At 35.4% G+C, this 24259-nt stretch overlaps 1 protein-coding gene across 2 annotated transcripts; it reads left to right on the forward strand.

Moving 5' to 3' along the window:
* The first annotated feature begins 4991 nt into the window (after positions 1 to 4991).
* On the forward strand, positions 4992 to 17215 carry LOC112516468. Of its 2 annotated transcripts, XM_025123526.1 has the most exons (14): positions 4992 to 5260; positions 6387 to 6468; positions 7015 to 7118; positions 8138 to 8264; positions 12426 to 12520; positions 12998 to 13121; positions 13274 to 13354; positions 13520 to 13618; positions 13870 to 14028; positions 14168 to 14216; positions 14311 to 14375; positions 14693 to 14737; positions 15408 to 15584; positions 16667 to 17215. In XM_025123526.1, exons 1-14 carry the CDS (start codon positions 5223 to 5225, stop codon positions 17042 to 17044), a joined length of 1623 nt encoding a protein of 540 aa, XP_024979294.1. In that variant the 5' UTR covers positions 4992 to 5222; the 3' UTR covers positions 17045 to 17215. The 2 variants fall into 2 exon arrangements, with proteins under 2 accessions (XP_024979294.1, XP_024979295.1); XM_025123527.1 differs by lacking the exon at positions 15408 to 15584.
* The last annotated feature ends 7044 nt before the right edge of the window (positions 17216 to 24259 follow it).

Raw genomic sequence — 24259 nt, forward strand, 5'->3', positions numbered from 1 at the left:
TTTCAAACCCCAACCCTTCCCGTGGATTAAAAATTCTAGCTTCAGATGGTTTGTTTAGAAAGATGGTTTGATCAGTTTGTCCACGTTTGTATAATAGTTCTTCTTTTTCCTTCAGMATTTKATTGTACTTAATTATTTTCAAATCAAGCTTACTTATTTTGGCAATATGTTCATCATTAACTAAAACTAATGATTTATATTTTTCCTTTAATTCAGATAACTCGGAATTTAAAGCATTGAATTTTTCTTCAGAAATTTTGGACTCAGATTGCAAAGATTTAACCAAAAGACCTCTGGTTATGATAAAAGTCTTTATTTTAAAACCTTTATCTAGACCTAGAGGCTATATATATTATAAAGAGGCTCTATGTCAAGAAGTTGGTCATGCAAACCAGTTTTAAGTGCTTTCGGACCCAGAGGCTCTGTATCATCAAAAGTTGTATTTTAAATTGTTTTGTTCTTCTTTCTCTTACTTAAAATTTGAAACTATATCACGGAAATTATTTGGCAAAGTAAGACGAACCAGAGGAGCTCTGGTTGGTAAGACCAAAGGCTTTGGTTGAATGGACCAGAGGATCTTTATTTTATCACTGGATGCTTATTGTGTTAAATTGATTCCAAAAGAAAAGCTCTAGTTGGTAAGACCAAAAGCTCTGGTCATTGGACCAGAGGGGCTCTGGCCCTGGTGTATGATAAAAAGAACTTTTCCTTAGAAACAGATCTGGACCTTAGAACCAGAAGGGCGCTGGTCATTATGAACTCGAGGAGTTCTGACTAGTTGAACCAGAAGAGTGTTACACTGTTTTACGCGCAGTACAAATTTCTGAGATCATGTTTATGTTTATATGAAAAATTGATTTTAAATAAGTTTTGGTGATCTTCACCTTGTATTTGCAAAGAAAAGGATGTCTCACTAGACCTCCTGGTCCAACCCCCATTTTGTGTTTTAAAATATGCAATTCAGGAACAACAGGGTTACAGGATAGTAAAGGGAGAGGAAAATGTAATTATTTTTTTATGTGCTTATCTATATGAAGATCAATTTGTGAATGGATGTATTTTTTTGAAGACACATGTTATGTTACATGTGATAGTGCAAGAACTGTATTATTTTAAAATTTTTGGATTGTGTATTTTATATATAAGTTTCTTGTACTTTGGGACCTACGTGGTGTAATATATATTTCCTTTGAATGAAGTATATGTTTATATGCAATGTGTGAAGTGGGGTGTTACACAATTGAGGTGATTCAAATGGCTCTGGATAGATAACAGACGGATCTACAAATTTCATTTTGAGTTTTCACATATTTGAAATTTAGAAGGGCCATAAGTATCGTTAAAATGAAATGTAGTGTGCTAAGGCAAAACTGTTATGCATCGAGTCAAATCTGCTTCTTGAGTGAAGGATTAGAGCTTCTGGAGTGAAGGACTAGAGCTTCTGGAATGGTTCACTTTACCATAAGCTAACACGTTGAACTAGAAGCCGCTGGACAGATATGCGTGACTATTTTACATCGATAATATCTTATTACTATGAGCTCTAGAGAAGTTGAATATAGATTCCATGAACACATAATAGACCTCTATACACTTTTTATGTTTTGAGTTTTTGCAAACTCTAGAGCTATCATGATGTAATTTAGTGTCAAAGTTGGTATAATGTTGCTGGATGATAACCTTCTTTGCTAATTTGAGTTTCAAAAAAGAAAAGAGGTAGCTATGCCTTCATGTCCAGAGGACCCGGGAGGTGGGGGTTCTTTAAAGACTTGTCAGAGATAGGGCTATTTCTGGAAAAGCCAACTAGAAGGGGCATATAGACTATAAGGTCATACGAAAGTGGAACATACTATAACATAAGTTTTTGATAGATTTGTGCTACTTTGACATTTTTAGCATATCTCACTCCTCCGAGCACCAATAAATGTGAGATCAAGGTATCTGGAAAGCTAACACACTGATTTAAAATAAAAATGTATTTTATTTTAATTGTATTTTTTATAGAAATAATGATAAAGTATTTTGTTAGGGCTTAAAGATCATTTAATTTAAAGGATAACCATATTTAAGATATTTTATATTTAAAATTAAAGAGATGATATACTTGAACAAAAAAATAAAAATGTGGTGTTTCATCTCGGATTTTCTTATATTTATCAGTTAGTTATATGAAAAGTTTTAAAACTTTAGATATTTTAGAAAATATAAAAATTGTGTCTCATCTCACAATGTTAATTTATCTAATATTTCTTATGTTTATTTGCAGTTAGTTACACAAATTCAAACATGAAGCTTTTTTTTTATTAACTTGGATATCCAACCTGTTATGCAAGCTGATTAATCCCAAGATGATCACCTGCTTTGCGAGTAGCACGAAGTCACCGCATTTGAACATTCGTGGCCACAAAGGGATTTTTTTTATTCCTCATTGGATTCGAACTTGAGACCTCCAGACACTTTTGATCTTTGCAGCCCAAACATGAAGCTTTAATTAGTTGTACTTATGCTTAATCAACTTGTAATCTTGAAAACTTTAATAAGTTGCACTTATGCTTAATCAACTTGTAATCTTGAATTTTAAGTAATATACATTAATATAAGTGATACTTAATGCATAAAAGTAGTTTTTAAGATTTCACCCTAAATGTTTTATAATATAGTATAGATAATTAAATTCTCGAACCTTTTTTGAATTAAGGAACTTTTGAATTTTCTCATTTTGAATAATTAAGTCCCTGAATTTTTTAATAAATAAACCAAGTGAACTTCTAAAAATTGGTTATCTAAATCCTTTTATCTCGAAAAAACTACATGTAATCGGTTCGGTTAGGAGGATTTTAAAAATTGGTTATCGTTTCCAAATCCTACGCCATTAATGGGAGTGATGACATTGGGAGTATGAATGTCGTAGGAATTGGGAACTGTAATACCCTCATTTTCACCATGAGAAGTGTCACGTCATAAATAATAACTTTCACATAAGCATCTCCAAAGTAATGGCAAATAAAAACTGTTTACAATGGTAGACTTTAAAGTAATAAACATGCAACTTAATTGTTAACCCTTACATACTGGATTCCGTTAAAAAAACATATACAAACCATAAAAGCTTAAATACTCAAACTATACTTAAATAAATATGAGTAAAATCCTACCAAGCATACCACTTGCCTTTATGAATTCCTGAAATGTCCTATCTTGGGATGCATACTATAGTAAGCTAAATAACTCAGTGAGCTCATGATTGTGCAATAACACCCATTCTAATATCATATAACACAATGCATTAGATTTAAGAAAACACACCATAGGCATTTTCAAAAGAAATCAAAATTCATAGAAGATCTCATAAACTTGTCTCATCAAGTTGGAATGACAGGTCACGAATATTCACTGGGTATGTAAAACTCTCCTGAAGCTAGTAACCCGTTATAGGATCATTTTGCTATGTCATTGACATTCCCTGACGTGGACGGCTCACATAGTGCTTGTCACTCATTTCAGGATCTGATCTCTCCTTAAGTGTGATACACCTTACTAACATCATATTATCCCAACTGCGTACTGCTGGTACAATTTAAATCAACTAAAAGCTTCAACATGCAAGAAATGTTTATGAACAAAAAATAATTAACATGCATATCCATAGATCTCCATATACATGTAATCTCAAAAGTAAGAACATAATTAAAACACCTTATAATGCATAACATTTATCACCACATAATCATACATGTAAAAGTACAATTTCATATATATGTATACATCTTAGTGTAATAACATGATGAATCATCCAGATGTTTGCTACCAAAAACTTGATATGAACCGTGCACTCTACTCAAGGCAAACACCTATGTGTCAAATCATAGTCACTGGGTCAATTACCAACCACAACATTCTTACATACACTCTAATATGCAGCAAGTTGATTATTTAAGCATTGAACATGTTACAAAACCCCATGATTTCTCCTACCTTTAGGGTTTTTAGAATTCAATATCCAAACAAAAGTTTTAGATTAACCTCTTCTAATTTCATACATTCAAAACTCACCTCAGGGGCCGTTTATCAACATTTTTGGTTAAGTGCTGATTGGGGTAAGAGGTCTGACTGTGGTAAGAGGTCTGACTGGAGTAAGTACTGATTGGATTTTCTTGTTTACCAAACATTTTGTATTAAGTGCTGATTATGTCAAAAAGACTATTATGTCCCTCTTACCTCAATCAGCACTTACTCCAGAAAGAGGGACATAATAGTCTTTTTGACATAATCAGCACTTAATACAAAATGTTTGGTAAACAAGAAAATCCAATCAGCACTTACTCCAGTCAGACCTCTTACCACAATCAGACCTCTTACCCCAATCAGCACTTAACCAAAAATGTTGGTAAACGACCCCTTAGTTTCTAACAACACCCATACACCATTCATTGTCTTTTACTTTTCTGAGCCTTATGGCTTCTTAATCATTGTAAAAGTGATGTATAACCATTCGAGAACATTATGCTACTATCCATCATAAAATTAACAAGTTAGGATGAAGACTTATACCTCAACTTGGTTGATTCAACCACAAGGATGGTGTCTGATTGGTTTAAGCTTGGTTCCAAAGGACAAAAGTGCCTGGAGATCCCATGTTCAAATCCAAGGAGAAATAAAAATTCTCTTGTAGCCACAAAGGTTCAAATGCGATGACTTTGGATTACCCGTGGTTGTTCTGGATTAGTCAGCTTGCATAGCCGGTTAGATATCCAAGTTAATAAAAAAAACTTGGTTGGTTTATCCAATGATGTATGGAGTTTTTTTTTTTTTTTTTTTCCAATCCCCTTTTTTTAAATAAAAAAAAGTTTTAAAAGTGAAAAAACATTTAGGATGGTGCTACGCACGTGCCATTGCCACCGGTAGACAGGGTGGTAGAGAGAGAATACATGCTTGGTTTGGTTTGGGCAATTCCTCATAAGCGCAAACTAAAAGCCACCCCTCCTACCGTTGACAAGAGCAACCAAATCCTTGAGAAGATAATCCAACCTAAAATTCCCCTTTCCCAAAATCCCTTTCCTCTTCTTGGGTTTCTTTGTTTTTTCTCGATTAACGGACTTCAATTTTGTCTTGGGTGTGGCAATTCACATATCCCAAATACAGTTATTTATGACTGGAAGAACCCACACAAAAACATCTTAAGATCTGTAAAACAAACCAAGATCTATTGCTTTTCAATCTTTATGGAACAGCTTATCAACTTCATCATTCGCCCACCTAGGTAATTTGCATTCTCTCTCTCTAAATTTCGTAGCTTTCATGCCACATCTACATATGTGTGTTAGGTGAGGTTCTTGATGTACATGTGCTTTTACCCCGAATTTTGATCTGGTTTGTAATTAAGCAATCGTCCATTTCATGGGTTTATGAACTTTACCTTTTTTGGGTGTTTTTGATGTTGCTTTTAAGCGTGAGTTCATTCGTTTCTGTTCAATTGCGTAAAATGAATTTCAATTATCTGCGAGTAAAATCAGCTTTATAATGTTTCTACTTCGTCTGTTGCTTTTTACTTTTGGTATTAGTTGTTGCAGTGTTCAGAATTATGACGCTGTTTGTTTCAATTACTAATTTTGGTTTGGATCAGTAGGAGGTTAGGGTTTCAGTTGATTAAGTGGATAATTTAACATTACAGGAATTTGTAATCGGTTTTTAACTTGATATTCAATTGGGTAACTACTATATGCATCAGGTGACATATTTGCACCTAAATAATTCATGTTCTTGTTACTGTTTGTTGGTACATATGAACACCTTGAGATGGTATATTCTATGTCTAATTTTGAAAATAAAGATTTCTTTAAAGATAGTACATATGAACACCTTAAGATGGTATAATCTATGTTTTCATGGCATTGCTAAGCATTTGTTTAGATGGTAGAAGCTTCTATTCATCTAGGATGTTAGTTACACATGTGATCTTATGTTCAGATTTCAGAAAAATATCAGTTTTTTCCTTTGTTAATGTACTTCAACTAAAATTGCTTGTTTCCAAGATTGAATTTTAAAATTTGGTGACAACTGACTTTGAGTTGCCTATTTATGCTGGCCTTTACGCTTAGTGTCATTGATTTTGACCTTGCGGGCCCACTGAATTGTATCACCCGAGCTTGTAACATAAATAGGTACATGAAAACAGTGCTACTGCTTTTGCTTATTGGCAGTGTGAAGTATACTTAACATGGTTTCACTCATTCTAATTGAGCAGTATATTTCTTAAAATGGAGGCAGTCTATGCTGTGCATTTAATATAATTCTTTTTCTCTCTAGATATTGTTTTTAACACTATCAACTTATCTAGGATTATACGATCAATTCATGTATGATAAATCTCTCCTTTTTGGTGTCAGAGCTGAGTACGAGCCAAACAATGACTTACTTGATCAAGAATTCATGCTTAAAGGGAAATGGTTTCAGAGGAAAGATTTAGAGGTAAGATTTACTTTTACTGTTGTATTGAATTTTTATAACTAAAAGAGGAAATAAATTGTTGCAATGGGCTTTAATTTCTCTACCCCCTTCCTGCGCCCCCAAAAAATAGAAGATAATCAACCACAAGGGTTGTGGCTTAGTGGTTGAGGTCCTAGGGGATGTGGTGGAATATCCCATCTATCCAGGGTTCGCTTCCGGGCGTAGACAACAATTGTGGCCACTTAGTTTATTAGCGCTTATTTCTTGCAGTCACAATTTGCTGGGATTAGTCAAGGCATAGCCTTGGACACCCTTCAAAAAAAATAAAAATAATACAAGATAATCGTCTGATTCAATATCCATCCATCCAAATTCGTTATACACATTAGTGCTCATTATTATTATTGTTATTATTATAATAATAATAATAATAATAATAATAATAATAATAATAATAATAATAATTATAATTATTATTATTATTATTATTATTATTATTATTATTATTATTATTATTATTATTATTCATGAATCCAAGTGATTTTGGTTTTGGTCTCGTATTTTCAGATCGTAAACAGCCGAGGAGACGTTCTTCAGTGTAGTCATTACTTGCCTATTGTGAGTCCTGAAGGAAAGCCTCTGCCTTGTGTCATATACTGCCATGGAAACAGGTTAGTGAGATTCATCAAACCTGCCTACTTACAGTATGTGACCAGTCTAAGCTTATACACACTTTTGAATGATATTAGTCCATCTTTCACCGTCTCATTACTCTTTTGTAAGAAATCCTTCACGTAATCCCAAAATCTGACTGTTAAACAATTTTATGAACTCATTAAACTATAATCTGAACTCAATTTGTCGGAAGTTGTTTGAATCCAAACATTTTCTTAATTCGTTAAGGTATCCAGAAAAGAATAATAAAAATTAAGAAAGTGATCTTTATAGTCCAAACCTGTGCCCAACTAGTACAAATATTGGCTATTAAACCTAGAATGTGAGAGGTCTTAAAATGGGAAAGTCAAACATGGAAAATTGACATAGCCCATCCAATTGATTAAAGATAGCACAAGTATCACAAATAGATGACATCTCATCAATGAGAAGAACGTTACAGTGTTCAATACAACCATCCAGATTAAGAAAAATCACCACAGATAATATGTATGATTGTAAGTTTTAGCAAGCCATGAGGATGAGACACAGATATAGATATTTATGCTCACTTGCAACTTGAAACCAAATAAACTCCAGAATTCTAAATTCGTATTCGGTAAATTAATTAGTCATGTTGATTTAGATATAGCATAAATCTGTATACAACTAATGCTGACCAAAAACAAATTCAAATTTATTTGATAAAGATAAACTTCAATCATATCGGAATAAAAGCTGCATGATAAACTGATTTTTCAGTAAACATGTCTATTCTGATCTACTTCTCAAAGTTTGAAATGAGAGGTATAAGACCATTTAAGTTCGGTTAGCTCAATGATCTTTGATTAGTTTGCAAGAATTCAGTACACGGTAAGTATCAACTACATGTTTCCTTGGGGGCATTGGAAGCTATTTTTGTTTCTTTTCTTCATCAGAAGTTTGAGACAAATGGTTGTTTGCCCATCTGTATCAATTGCATTTTTTTTACACTGTTCCTTATACTTACGATCTGCATAATGTGATTATGTGCCAGTGGGTGCCGAGCAGATGCTAGTGAAGCAGCTATAATATTATTGCCATCAAATATTACCGTTTTCACTCTTGATTTCTCTGGGTCTGGACTATCTGGAGGAGAGCATGTCAGTCTAGGGTGGTATGAAGTAAGTGAATGAGCAATCTTATTTTTCTGGCGGACTTGTAATATTCATAATTAAATTGACTGCCTTTATTTTACCCTGTGATCAAATCTTCTATATTTTCATTATCACATGCAATTCTGTAGGATGGAAACTAAATCCATTGGTTTTAGCTGTTTAAATATGAAGACACATCTGTATGGTTGGAAATGGCTCATTATTGATAAATATTTCTTGATACTTAGATTGACACATTTATATATTTTTTCTTGTTCGGTAGTTTGTATGCGTTATAAGGACATGTTGACAGTTGTATGTTGTAGATGGCCATACGCTCCTAGCGTTCAACATCTCCAGGATTGTTGACCTGCAATTATTTGGGTTAATTTGGCTTTCTTGTTTCCGTACCTAGGGTGGTTGGATATAAATGAAGTATACCTAATTTCAAGCATGCACCAATTATGTTTTCAGACGTATATCATAAGATGGAACCGGAAGCCACCCATCACCCTCCCCTCTGGGATTGTTGTGGGATTCTACTCACTGCTTCTGTGTTGTTTTGTGTTCGACAGTCACTTGCCTGCAAGAGATTTTACTTATTTCTTGTTACCTGACCTTGTTGACTGTCAGCTTTCTTAGAGAATTCCAGTTGTATGTCGATACTCTGTATCTCCCAATGGTTTTAAATCTTTACAAGTTAGACATGCCATTTCTTTCCCATCCTTCAACGACTCGAGGTGAAACTGATCCAAGCTTCGTTCACGGGGATAGAATCCTGATATTTTCATCGTTAGCCTGTTTTAAATTAATGTAAACACTGTGTTTCCTTTTTGACTAGCTAATGCTTTTTGCATTCAATTTCAAGCTATTTGGCTTCTCATCCGACTGTTGAAGCCCTTCTCACTTAAAAAAGGTCAAAGCTGTTATTCGCACCATTAGGGTCTTAATATTTAAAGATCAAAAGAAAGGTGTCACTGGATCTCGGTCATTGTGGGGTTACCAAATTGCTCCTCTTAATTTTGAAATTGATATAGCCTTTATCCCTGTATCGATGGCTCAGCCTTCAGCATGAGTTTTGATGTGGCTTTATTATTATCGAGGGAACAACTGCGGTTCATTAATATTTTGATGTCAAGTTATCTATTTATCATCCTTTATGAGTTCCAAGGATGCTAATTTTCTGTTAGATCTGGGAAGTTAAGTGACAACTATGTCCTTGCTGCAAGTTTGAGGGCTATTCTGTCATTTTCTAACTCAAGGGCTTTCCTTCTTTTTTGGTATCCAGTGAATTTTTGTTATTTGGAGTAATTACTGAAAAGACAAACATACTACTAGAAAAAGGGGTAGACTCCCTATTTTACAAATAATGATTCTGGTTAGCAAATCCGACAAATGCTTGTTACAATGTTGACTAATTGAACTCTTTTTTGACTGATTGCTTAGTTGTCAAACCGGAGTGCTTATCTGTTAATGCCAACATGTTATGTGGTAAATCCACATCATAATAGAAGAAAAGAAAAGAAACATTAGATGTTTGACTTAGAAAAAAAGAATAAATATTTGGATCGGTCATCATTGTTAATGAAAATTATTATTTTCCTTTTAGTGTTCAAAATTTTAATTGAATGTCACAAATGACTTTGATGTCTCTAACTATATAATACTTTAACCATATGATGATAATTTTAACCTTTATAACTTCAGTAAATGAATATGAGTTGAGTACAAGTCATTCATATAGGATAATATCCAATAATGTTACATTTCCTATTACGCTTTGGTTAATGTTAACATTTTACTCATTTACTGTTATCTTTTCTTTCACATATTTAAATTGTTATAGATCTATTACAAGTTTGCCACCACAGTTACAGTTAGCGTCAACTGCAACACCCCAAAAAACTTGGGAAATAGGAACTTACCAAAACTTGGTATTTAAATATCAGAATACGGCTCACCCATAAAGGGAAACAACGCCAGTGAAATACAAACATAAATAATGGGTTTAGGTTAACAACCTCCTAATCTAATTGACACATGGACTATATTAGAGTCGGATGTCACTAAACCACCAAAAGTTACTATCTCCTCCACACGATAGGCGTCTTAGAAATGCTATCCAACTGATGCTTCTGAGCGTCACTAGGCCTGCTGCTAATGGACCTGATATACTTGTTGACAAGAGAAGTGTTAGGCTTAAAGCTTAGCCAGTTCAAACAGTTTATATCAATTACACAAATCAGTAAAGTTCGAAAGAATGTTGTATTAGTTATACTTTCCATCAAAGTGGAGTTACGACCACATGATGAAAGGTAGCTTTCCAAATGTGCCCAAAACATGGCAGTTATGACAACTCATGGCGTCTTGCGATGCGGGAGAGACTAGTTTTCGTCGGATGTGGTGTGAACAGAAAAGTATGCCACTAATCGATGTTATCAAATTCCACCTCAAATTCATTGACCTTAGTGCGCACTACTCCGTGTGTCACCTCAAGTTTCCATTTTTTAGTGTCCACTCCATCGAGTTTCACCTCAAGGTTACCGAATTTTAGTGTCTTTTCTTTTTCTAGCAGAGTGCCACCTCAAGGTTCCCGCTCGGCCCTTAGTAAATACTCCCTAGTGTTCAAGATTGGATTTTCCAAGCCTTCTTACTTGACAATACAAGTCAATTAACCTCATGCATAAAGATTAACGCATTATAATCCCAAACTTTGCAAATTATATCATGTAGGACAAAGTGTACCCAACTAACATGTAAACTCCTTGTGATTATATACTCATATACTTAATAAAGTGTAAATATCCAAGGGAATATCCGAAGTTGAACAAACTCCCAACATCCCAATAATGACATCATTCCAATAAAATCCATAGTTTACAAGATTATCCCATGAAGATCATGCTAGACTCCAAAATATGCATTTTCAAACTTGTATGCAAATCAAAATTTAAATCATGAAAAGTGGAGTGAACCATTAAATAGTGAAATAACAATCTCAAGACTAACACCCCTTTGGTTTATTACCGAACATCACAAAATATCCCCTTTCCAAGGTTTTAAACAACCAAATGTGTCGAATGGTACAAGTATGTCAAATGACCATAAATGGATTGCAATAAATCATGAGGAAAGTATTTAGAGACTCATGAAGATACTTTGACATGTATATAGTTATAGTCTAGCAACAAGGACTCAGAAAGCTAGGCTTTAGATTAAACCTAGAAAACCAAGCAACTCTAGATAATGAAAAGGAGACTTGAAGCTTGATCCAACTTGAATCCTTAGCTTTAAATGCTTTCAAGATCCTTGAAATCTGCCCTAAATGCTCCAAGTACCAATTTGATGAAGAGAGAAGATATGAGAGCAAATTAGAAATCCTAGGTGAAAAGAGCCCTTTATGCGACCAGATCGCCAACCACGACCTTAGATGGCGTGGCAATTCGCACATGCCATCCCACCCAGCTCCCAATGTTTCACGTGGCTTTGGCCGTGCCCAAGGCTGCAGGCCAAGCCGCCCAATCCGCCCAAGCCTTTGCCCGGTCACCAGAGAGCTATGCGACCTTGGCCGTGACCCAGGGTAGCATGCGAGGTTGTGTGGAATGTGGACCTCATGTTTGCGTGAAAACTCCAATTTTTATCCCCGCAAACGTGAAAGTGATTAATGGCATAATACTTTTATATAATTACCAAGTTCTACACATAATGGAGTTACAAACGGCTCAACATGAAGGCTTAAAAATTCAAGGTATTACATCAACCCCAAACCAGTAATATTATCTGAAGTTTATAGCATGCAATGGTAATATTTTTATTTTATTTGTCATATATAAAATAATATTGTAATATTTCTTCAAGTGCACCTCAAATAACCATTTTCTTTTGAGTGTCAAGGCCATGAAAATGATGACCCTTATCTGATGTAAGTTGTTAAGTGTTGCTTTAAAAATGGTTTACGTCCTTACAAGACTAATGCATTTTGGAGTGTTAATTGATATGGGTATGACCCATTGGCCATCAGGAACTGAACTTCTGCCAAGTGTGCATATTAGTTTGCATTTCTTGGATTTATTTTTGAAGTAAAGGAATTAAGGAAGTGTGTACCCTGATATACCAAAGGTTCAGATTATTAATTGTTGTTAGATTACTTCCACTCAGTAAGTTGACAAATATTGTTTTATTTCCCAGAGGGATGATTTGAGATCCGTGGTAAATTATTTGCGAGCCGATGGAAATGTTTCATTAATTGGCCTTTGGGGCCGATCGATGGGTGCTGTGACGAGGTACTATAAATGTATTCCTGTCTTGTTCTTTATTGTAAATTTTGCAGGCTATCAAACTATAGATAATTATCCTTGATTCATTTAGTTGCATCAAATGGTCAAAGATTAAATTACTTCCAAAGTTAAAGCGTATGGACTAGGTATTATTTATTTAAGACTTATCTAGTTCACTCTACATATCTTTCCGTTTTAATAGATCCATTGGTGTTCATATGCCTATGCCAAGTCAAATACTTCTCTCCTGAAAAAAGAAGCCAATTTAGTATCTGGAAAGACGTAATAGAAAATCTTTGATTCTGCGTGTAGTTGGTTGAAACCATTAACTCTTTCTCTTTGGGCAATTATCCATCGTAATCATGTTTCTGATGTGATCATTGAAACATTTTTCATGTCTCTTTCTGTTGTTCTCCCACATAATCAATATTTTTCAGTCCTATATGATCTCAGTTTTATGACTTAAAATGTTGATGATGTCAGCCTGATGTATGGAGCTGAGGATCCTTCAATTGCAGGAATGGTTCTTGACAGTCCCTTCTCTGATTTGGTTGATTTGATGATGGAACTTGTCGATACCTACAAAATTCGTCTGCCCAAGTTTACTGTATGTTGATCAATATATCTACTAATCGTAGTGATTTTTTTCTACTAGTCAAGACTATGTTGGATATAGATGTTAAAGAAACTTAATTTCGTAGTTTTGTTATACAACAATCAGAATATGAACATGATTTTGTGATGCCTTTTTCTTCTCAGGTGAAGTTTGCTATCCAATACATGCGAAAAGCTATTCTTAAGAAGGCAAAATTCGACATTGTGGAGCTGAATACCATAAAGGTTACCTCCATTTTTGCAACGCCAGCATCTTGTATATAGTTACATGCATATCATTATCAAGTTGCTTTTCGTATCCTATTGCTTCATCAAAACAAACCATTATGCATTGTTATCTATTCTTGTGATGCTCTATGTCAGAATCTGATACCATTATATTGATTATAGGTTGCAAAATCTTCTTTTGTTCCTGTTCTGTTTGGTCATGCTGGTGATGATGATTTTATACAACCGCATCACTCTGATCGTATCTATGATGCTTACATGGTAATTTATTGATACTTTATCATTGTCTCTCTGTTAACCTTCCTCCAATGTTCTATTACAACCTTCATGTACAAAGTAAAATAAAATAGCCACAATGAAACATATAAAAAGAAAGGGAACACACACAACCCTGCAAAATTTAGTAGGTTTAGTTGAACATCGATTCGGCATCTGATTGTTGTATAATTGCTGCATCTGGTTGATATTTTTTTTTACTTTCAAGGTTGTATTTATTACTATTTTTTTTACAGGGAGACAAGAATATCATCAAATTTGAGGGTGATCATAACTCCCCACGTCCTCAGTTTTATTTTGATTCTATAAACATCTTTTTCCACAATGTCTTGCAACCACCAGAAGATGAAGTTAGAGGGAGTTTCTTTGATACGTCTCTTGATTACCTTGGGAAGGTATATTTTACACGCCCACTCTCCCATATTACATATATATATATATATATATAAATAATATAATATAATATAAGGGTTATGATAAAGTGCTAGTATTCTATGCAAACCATGATCTTTTAACTGATTGTCATACCTTCAGGAAATCCATGGAGATGGATATGAAGACGATTTTTTAGTTACACCTCAAGGCAAGCTATTAATAATATGCTTCTGAGTTGGTCCGATGGCATATTCTTTGAATTGTTTGTGACTATGCGTTTTGTCTTATGAATGGATTTTCAGCATCGACTAGCACAGAGGATGCCATTAATCAACTCCGTTCTAAAAGACCAATGAGTAGGACTGAGGTTGGTTGTTGGTTTCAAGAATTTCATCGTATATGTGGGGGCATGTGCCTTCGGTATTTCTGTCTTTTTGTTTATTTGTGTTTGGCAATAATAGAACTTAACCACTAGGACAATCAACACATTTCATTTCTGAACTTGTATGGAAAAAATGCTATTATTATATGCTACACACATCAATTTGGAACTTAAAATCCCAGAAAAGGGCGACATTGGTGCACAAAGGTCAGACTTCACAAGTGGCCGATAGGAAGTAGTATTCGTATGCGTCTTTTTCCTTGCATTTTTGCAGAGACCTTATTTGTTTCTTTAACTTTCAGGTCCCTTCTGATATCCCATCAACAGATAAGCAATGTAATTCTGAGGTATCTTTCATTTCTCCTTTTTCTCTTTTCCCATCATTTAGTTGAATCATATTAACTACTCCCTCTATACCAATAGAGGGATCCTCTTTCGATTTTGCAATTGAAGCCATCAACTTTTCAAATCTAAAACCCTACCTTCCCTTCGGGTGGGATTAGGATATACTAGTTTACTTTGGCCCTTAGATTACAAATATATTACTGTTGTTATAATTTGATTTAATGATCATTTTATGATCATCTATATAAAACAGTTGGTATCAAATTTTGAAACAATAAATCAACCATTTGACACTCAAAAATCAAGTGATTACTCTTATTTGTCTTCAGCGTGTAACTTAGTTGGCAAAGGAGTGGGGCGACTTTGCCCAAATATAAGATAGGTCCCGGGTTCGATCCTAGGGCCCCCACTAGTCTTAGCCGCTTTTTGAGCCAAAAAATGCCCCATCACATTGGTGTCCTTGGAGGCGGGTTTCGTGTGGGGCCGGTTGGGGTTGCCGGTAATCAACTCTTTGGCCAAATATATCAATAAATTGACAGAAGGAATGATTCATTTCTAGAACTTCTGGCCTTAGGTTTGCGAATTTTTCTTTGATGTTTGTTAGAATTTAAAAAAGAACATGTTACCAAAGACAGGGAAGTTTACTTATGCCTAATGTTATTGTTGGTTCAGGATGAAGGAAGTACAACTGAGCCTATTCCATCCTCTTCTAAAATGATCAACTTTGAGTTTTCTAATGGCCTTCCATATGGTCCGCATGTACCCTCATCAGCAGAGGATCATGAGTATGTCGAATACCCACTTCAACACGTAGAAGGTTTCCCGTGCAATATAGAGGAAGAAGAAAGGGTGAGCTTTGTTTGCCTATCACCTGCTTTCTATATAATAAAAAAACATACATATGTTCACAAGTTGGGGGTCGTCATGGAAATGTCTGCTCCACTCTTTGGGATAGAGGTCAGGTCTACATACATCTCCCCTGGACCCTACTTTCGAGTGGGATTTATTGATGTGGTTTGGTTTACATATGTATGGTAACTCCCTATTTAGACTTTTGGGCCCTTCCAGACCGACTACTCCAAGAGCACTCATCCATAGACCAGTTATCGGTACAAATAACATAAAGAAATGTAACCAACGTTATTGATCGTCTAGTTCCTGTAGAACCTATCACTAAAATACCCCTATAGAGGGATAAGGCTAAGCAGAGCGAAAAGGATTCGGGTAAGTGTTTCCATAATTTTCTTCCTATCCGAAGAAATGATAAGGGTTTAGGATCACTTTTTGACGGATGCCTCACAGATCATGATGATATTAAGGGGCATCCCCACACAACTGGTAGGGCCCTTTGGGTTCGCGTACATGGGGCTTTGTGTGGGGTTATTAAACATACATAAACGTTTGTAATGATGATTGTTATCGAGGTTCCATTACCACGGGTAGCGAGAAAGATGTATCCCCACATACAAATCCCAAGCATCAACCATCATTGGTGACGACTCGAATACCAATGATATATTTGTGTGTATACATGGAAAACAGAATTTAAAGTGTCCAACAGGACTTCTCACAAGCCGGGGGTCTGCATGAAAACAGCCGCTGCTTTGGGGTAGAGACCCTATTTTCTAGGGGATATTATACTGGCATTTTTTGGTTTGGCTTTAACCTATTTAGTTTATGGGGACCATGTAAATACGTCTCCACGTATAGGCTAGACAGACTTTAGGCCTTCAGCTGGCCAAACGGTTAACTGGACTATTTTCAGACCGGTTAAGGTCAGAAACAATCTGGGCCCAAAATTTCAGATGTTTTTATCTAGTTTTTTATAAACTGTGTAGGTTTGTTTGTTTTTCCTTTTTCCTAAACTGTCCCATACAATAGACTGCCAATATGTTTTGTTTCTTTACATTCCTGTTGCTGAACTCTTTCAGATGCTCATGGAAGCTGTACTCCAGTCTTTAAAAGATTTAGAAGCGAAACAATTTCCTAGTGAGCAACAACCACAGCCGTCCAGTGATGGTAAGGCAAATCCAATAAAAATAGACCCAACACACGCTTCAACAGCAAGCAGCAGCGATTCACCTTCGCAATTCATGTCTCCCTGTAATAGCACATCTTCTTCAAGTGTTACTCCATCCGTGGATGGTTCAACTAGGACTACAGCTACTGCTACTGCTGTTGTTGGTTCCTCGGATGCTGACTTGGCTGATCGGACGAAAGCCACAGTAACGGTCGAAAGAACCCCGTCTAGTAACATAATGGATGGGTTGTTACGACGTTGGGATCTTAACTTCTTCAAAAATAGATGATGATTTCAATGTGTTGGTTATAGGAAGTGTTTTACATCTATGGTTATAATTTATTTTTTGGGTTTTGGAGGTGATTTGTTACTGGGATTGTTGGGTGAAAATGGAATTGGACATGGTGATAGAAAAGGTGTCATTTGTTGTATATAAGGTTGAATCCTTGATTGTTGTTCTCTCTCTCTCTCTCTCTACATATATATATATATATATTCAAATGTAGAGATACTGTTTGACAAAATTAGGTGGTGTGAAAAATGTAGAAAGAATTCATTTTTCATCTAAAGATTCTTCTCAGATAAAACCTTGTGTATTTCTTTTTGTGGTTTTTGCAGTCAATTTTTATGCATCTCGACTAGTCATATAAGGCTTTGAAGTTGAGATAAATCCTACCCACCTGAGTGGATTTGAATTGGTGATCTCTAGACAACAAATCCAAGATTTTACCGTTTAAGCTAAATGTTGAGATTAGTGGCAAGAGTACATAAACGAACTTGGGCTGGTTTCAAGAGGTCTAATCCTATGTGGTGATTTCTCTTCAATATATTTTTCTCGTTGGAACCTAAGCAAAATCAGAAAGAGCTTAGACCCCTTCTGTAAACAAATATTGGATATTGCTTGGTTCGAAGACTAGTTAGGCCTAATTTTGATATTGATTAAACGATCCAGATACAGATGGTCAGAGTATTTATTTCTTTTCTTTTTGATTAACCTGAAAATCCAACCCGCTATGTGAGTCGACTAATTCTAAGATGGCTAAATGCTGCTGGGTATGAACCCGGAGTAACCGCATTTAAACCTCCCTCGTCATAGTATTTTACCCCCTCAACTAAAGCTTCAACAGCAAGGAGCTAAGGAACGGCTAAATGGTGCTGGGTATGAAGCAAAGAAACAAGTCGTAACTAATATGTGTAAGAAAATGTTTTATGTATGACGTAGAGTTTGAGAAGTTGCTTTGGTTAATTTCCCTTGCATATGTTTATATAGCAAGAAAACTGTTTATGATGCATTTACGTGATGACATCACATGTGGCTTATGGATTTTTTTTGTGCATGTTAAGTATAAATATGTAAAGATCTGTAAATTTGTCATAATTATGGGTGGCTAAGTTAACGATGTTATAAAGGCTTATGGCTTATTGTGGGATCGATTTATGGAGTAAAAGTTCGGTTTTAGGACGAAAAAGGATTTGCGACCTGGTGACCTGGGCCGCGACCAAGGTTGGTAACTCGCTGGACCAAGTTATCAGAGACATGGACGACCTGGCCTGTACATAGGTTGTGGCCAAGGTCGCAGGAAGTGTTCTAGGCATTTTAAGGGCCGTTTTTCTAGGGTTTTAATCATTTTCTTCATGTTCTTCATTTTTCTCATGTTTGGGGTTTGAAGACTGATTTTGAGGGCCCTTTAAGTGTGGTTTGGATATTGGGAAGCTCTAAGTGAGGATTTAGCTTGGATCTTTCAACTTTTGAAGAGGTAAGTTTTTGAGGTATTTTGAGATCTTTGTTTGGGATTTTGGGTGGATTTGAAGTTCGTGTTATATTTGGCGTCTCTTTGTCTCGAGTGGTGATTTTGAGTAGATTCCTTGGAGAGATTTGCTTCTGGATCTCAAACATTCTTATTTTTGGAAGCTAGAGATTTGAGTTTGGAAACTTAGTTTAATCTAACATAGCACAGTGAGTTTCAAGTTGATTTGCGAAAACATTGTACGTGAAAAAAATGTCGATTTTGGAGTTTTGAAGTGTTTTCCTTGAGATTTATCAAATATGTTGGTTGCTTGATGATATTTTATTTTAGTACATTTGATTTTATAAAATCTTCAGAAATGCTTACATTTGAATTTTTGAATATTTTTGATAAATAAAATCATGAAAGGGTGGTTATTTGCTGATTTATTTCATATGTGGGGATTATTTGTTGTTATTCCCCTTTGGTGTATTTATTTTATAAATCTTTTGGAAAATGCATATTATTAGGTTATGAGATATTTTGGAAGTATAAGTTGTATGGTTTTCATTTGGATAATTCATTCCAACCAATAACGAGTTTTTTTACGTGATCATACTTTTGGAGCATGGGTTGCATAAAACATTGGGTAAAGCATATTCTTTTTACATATGTTGACTTCTATTGAGTAGTCAAATAAGTTGTGAAGTTTGTATACTTAATATTGGGCCAAATGATCTTTCACGATTGCCTGGTTTATATGTCCAATGGTGATATTCGAATATGATTTGCATATTGCATATTTATAGGGATTGCATGTTTTGAAGTGTGTTGATCATTCAATTGGAGTCACATAATACAATGAAACCATTGGTATTTGAGTCATTTGTGTTTGATAAGTGAAAAGTTTTAATGTTTTCACGTTATGGCTAATGCTCAAGTAGTCGTGCATGTTGGTCATCTCGGTATTGTGAAGGACAACTCTAATTGGTTGGACTCTGGGACAGTAGGTATTGGGAGGAGGTGATATCTTGTTGAGTTAGATCCCGGAATCCTCAGTATTACAGTGATGCACTCGTGAGGAGTCGAACATCGAGACCCATGTTTTGAGGCTTTGGCCTAATAAAGTTGACATTAAGTCATTAGGGGTTTTGCGGGGATGAAATCGTGTGGAGTCGGGCCCCGTGGCTTTGAAAATGTGACTCTATTATGTGTGGTTTTCACTAAGATCAATGATATTATGGAGGTGAACTCGTATAACGTCGGACTCTGAGACCCCGGGCATTGTTGTGGAAACTTGTGTGAAGTTAGACAACTGGACCTTGATCTTGAAGTGCTACTCGATAACATTGATGATTGACTTACTTTGTATTTCGCCATGATAAATGAAAACGGGTCTCTCCCTTCGCACGAAAGGTGTCATTTTTGGATGTAGAGTATTATCCATCTTTTCAGTGTCATTTTGGATATGAAGTGTTGTCCATAATTTGTGATTTAGATATTGAACCTTATCCATTATTTTTGACGTTTTGGTAAATAGAATCTTATCCATATGAATATTATTTTTTATCATGCTGTCGGTGTATATTGAGGTTTTTGTTTCATATAAAAATGAGCATTTTGGTTTTTGAGTTTTCATGAGAAAAATTGTCACACATGGAATCTTTTAACATATACATGGTCTAGTTTCATTTAAAGATCTTTTTTTTTCATCCTTTAGCTAAGTCTCTAATCCACTTTGTTTGTAGCAAAGTACTTCTAGCCTCCTCAAGGATAGCCATAATGACTAGGTCAAGATTTTTAGGGTTTTGGAAAGATATTGTTATGATAAATACATTTCATTCGGGAAATGGTGATTTAGTAACATTCTTTTAGTTTTACTGTTTTATATAATTAAGATGAAAACCAATTGAACTCTTTAGGCTTTAAGCCTAACACTTTTTCTTGTCGGCATGTGCATCAAGTCCTTGTTGAATAATGGTACTAGCAACCACTATGAAGGGTTGAGTACTAGTTAGAGGCACAAGAAGAATTTAGCGATTTGGAGACGTCTTTCGTGCTTTGGAGATAAGATTGTTATTGGGTTTTAGTAACACTTGTCCCTATTATGGACTTTGTAAAAGGTTTTATTTGTAAATCATTAATGTAGAATCTTAAATCGTCATTATAGATATCAAGTGTTTAGCTTTAGGAAGGAATTTATTATTAGACCTCATTTTCTGCATATGTAAAAGTATAAAAAGCTAAGTGTTGAAGTCCAGAAACCAGACTTCATGAAGATCTAGAGATGCTTAACAAGATGATCACATGGAAAGGCAGAGACCCCGACTCCACTTTGGAACGTCTTCCGGACTCAAGCTTTTCCCATAATGATCAAGTATGAACTTGCACATGCATAACTGTTAAACCCCATCACTCTCATATGTAAAAGTAATGAAAAATGTACCAAGTATGGAAGTCTGGAGACCTGATGGAAATATAGAAGAAGGAGCTGAAAAGATTCTAAATGCTGAAGACAAATCAGAGATGCAATTAAATATCCATAGAGGCTATGAAGACCTGAAATACTTAGCCTGATAATCATCATCTTTTGAAGAGTTCATCAAGTCGATGAACTTAGTCTTTCCATAACCCCTTTGGTGTTACAACAACTGAAGAATCTTCAAGTGTCAAACATAGTTCGATCAGATCTACTCTAGCAAGCAGATACATGAACAATCCTGATTGGACACGCTACCTACAAACAGTGGGACATGACTCATCGCCAACATGAATTCTGTTATTCTATGTTGTTAGAGATAACCTTCATCTTTCTAGATAGATATATTCTCCTTGTTTATCTCATAGATATCCTATACTTGATTGTTAGCTTTTAGATTAGGTTGCTAGTATAAATAGCATTCACATGCCTTGTAAAATGTTGATTTCTTCTCATTATTGTTATTATAGTGAAATCATTTGAAAGCTTCTTACGTTCTTGAATATTGTTTAAGTTGTTCTTCACTTTCTTCATCCAAACGATAGATTTAGGTTCTTAATCTTCGTATTAAATTGAGAGATCTATGATCAACAATTAGTATCAGAGCAGATTGATTGATTTTTAATCAAAACGATCAATTTGAATCTAAGCATTCAATTCTCTAAAAAAAAAAAAAAATTCTTCAAGTTCTTTGAAAATTTAGTTAAATCCAACTCCAATGGCCAAGTGGAATTCTGCATATAACGTTGGATCTCTCACCAAACCCCCAACTCTTCAACATGAAAAGTATCCCAATGGAAGATAAGAATGATAAACTTCCTCGAAGGAATGGACAAGAATCTTTACAGATCTGTCCTAGAAGGCCCTTACATACCCCAGACTTTAATTCCTAAAGTACATGGAACTGCCACCACTGAAGAAATTGCTGCTTAATATGTGGTAAAAGATGAAAAATGCATGGGACGAAGAAGACATCGAATGGGTGGGAGCTGACAAGAAGGCAAAGAGATTGCTAATTATGGCAATCCCAAATGATATTTTTCAATCTCTGGACGCCTGCACAACCGCCAAAGAGATCTGGGATGAGTTGGAAATGCAACTTGAAAGAGGGTCCAAGACCAGGAAGAATAGAAGGGCCCAGTGCCTAAATGAGTACACGAACTTCAAAGCACTTCCTGATGAACTGATCCAGAAGACATAGGACTGCTTCAACACTTTGATCAATCAATGCCGTAGAAACGACATTGCAAGAACGAAGGAGGAAAACAACGTGTTATTCCTCAAAAATATCGATAATGAATGAACACAATTGTCTATGTCCTTATAAGCAAACCAAGACTTAGATAGACGGTCACTCCATGATGTCTATGGAACACTTGCTGCTCAAGAGCAAGATATTATGAAGAGGAAGGTGTCCATAGGAGGACCTTTGGCTTTAATCTTTGATGAAAAGGAGATTTCCAAAGGTTCCGCCAAAGAACACCATAAGAAGAAATGCAAAAAGGCCTTGATCATTGAATCTGAATCAGAAGAGGAAAACTTAGACTCTGATGACGATCTCAAGGCCGTTGCCAAATCGCTTGCTCTAATAACAAAGTAGTTTCAGAAGAAGTTTGTCAAGAGGCCCTATGAAAAGGACAATAGAAGAGATTCTGGAAGGGAGAGATTCCAGCCCAACTATGGGCATAAGACAATAAAATTTTATTAGAGAAATGAAAGAAGAGAGGATAGAGAGGAGACAAGAGAAGACAGAAGAGAGGAAAGAAGAGAAGGTGGAGACGGAAGGAAAGATGGCCAAAGATGCTAGTGATGCGGAAAGATTGGCCACTTCTCAAAGGATTGCAGAGGACGACTAGTCAAGGACGGAGACTACTACAAAAACAAGTATAAATGAAATCCCAAATAAAGAAGCTTAATGGCTGAAAAAGAAAACTGGGCATCTGAATCTTCATCCGATGAAAAAGACAACAAAGCACTATTATGCCTCGATGACCAGGTAAGGGTGTGCATCGGTCGGGTCGGGTCGGACCCGAAAATGACTTACCCGATCGGGTTTCGGGTGCAAGTCCATAACCCGTTGTACAATGTTCGGGGTGCGGAGCTAATCAGGTTCGGGCCTAATCGGGTTCGGGCCTAATCGGATCGGGTTCGGGTGAATTTCGGATAATTTCTTACCATTTTATTTCCCCTTTTCATCATGTTTGCTAGGTGCTACTGTGACATTTCTAACATTTACTGCTTAAACCAACGAGTTGAAAGCACTATCAATGTGGTCTTGCAACAATTCTAGTTAAATTAAATACGTTAGAAAACAAAAACCCTCAATTAAGTCATGGCTTTAACCCTGTAAAGAACCAAATAACTATCAACCAATTTTTAAGAGCCTAAAACACTGCACATTCACTAATAAATCTTATTGAATGAAATGGCACTTGGATCAAGTTCATAGATAAACCCATAACGAATATACAACGGTTGCAAAAAGAATCAGAATGATGAATATACAACGGTTGCACTTGTTGGTAGTCAAGTTCCAAAATACTTAACTTGAGAAAGATTAAGATTCTACCCAAAAAAGTATATAACTAAGAAAACAAAAATGACCTCATAATTTGAGCATCTACCAACAATATGTAAACTCAAGCACATTCATAGCCAAACTATATTGTACAAAGAATTAAAATACCTTTCAAAATTCAAAGTGACCACTTGTACAATATATCATCTAGCTGACTAGCTATAGATCATCTAGATCAACAGCTGGAACCGGAAGAGAATCCTCTTGGTCATTGACAGAACTTGAACTTCCTATTCTCATATTCATCATTTCTGCGTTTATAGAAACAAATTAAAAGAAGTATATAATATATAAATATACAAAATTCAAGTTGAAAAGGAATACTAAAATACTGAATACATAACTAATGTCGTACATTTCTCAAACTTTTCAATATCAGCTATGTTTTCTTCAACTGCAATTGGCTGACTAGGGCCTCTTAGCCAGTCTTGTGTACATATCAGGGCTTCTACCATTTTAGGAGATAAAGAACTCCTAAAATTATCTAAGACCCGACCACTAGTACTAAAAGTAGACTCAGATGCCACAGTTGAAATTGGAACAACAAGCACATCTCTAGCCAATTTTGAAAGAATAGGAAACCTTTCACTATTAACCTTCCACCATCTTAAAATATCAAAATCATTTGTCTCATCTATGGTCGACTCACTTAGATAAAGTTCAAGTTCACTTTTTTTGTTGAGTGAAGCCCCACTTTCCATCTTTTGTTTCTTAAGTTGG

The sequence above is a fragment of the Cynara cardunculus genome, assembly GCF_001531365.2.
Source record: "Cynara cardunculus var. scolymus isolate 2C chromosome LG 8, CcrdV1, whole genome shotgun sequence".
NCBI lineage: Eukaryota > Viridiplantae > Streptophyta > Magnoliopsida > Asterales > Asteraceae > Cynara > Cynara cardunculus.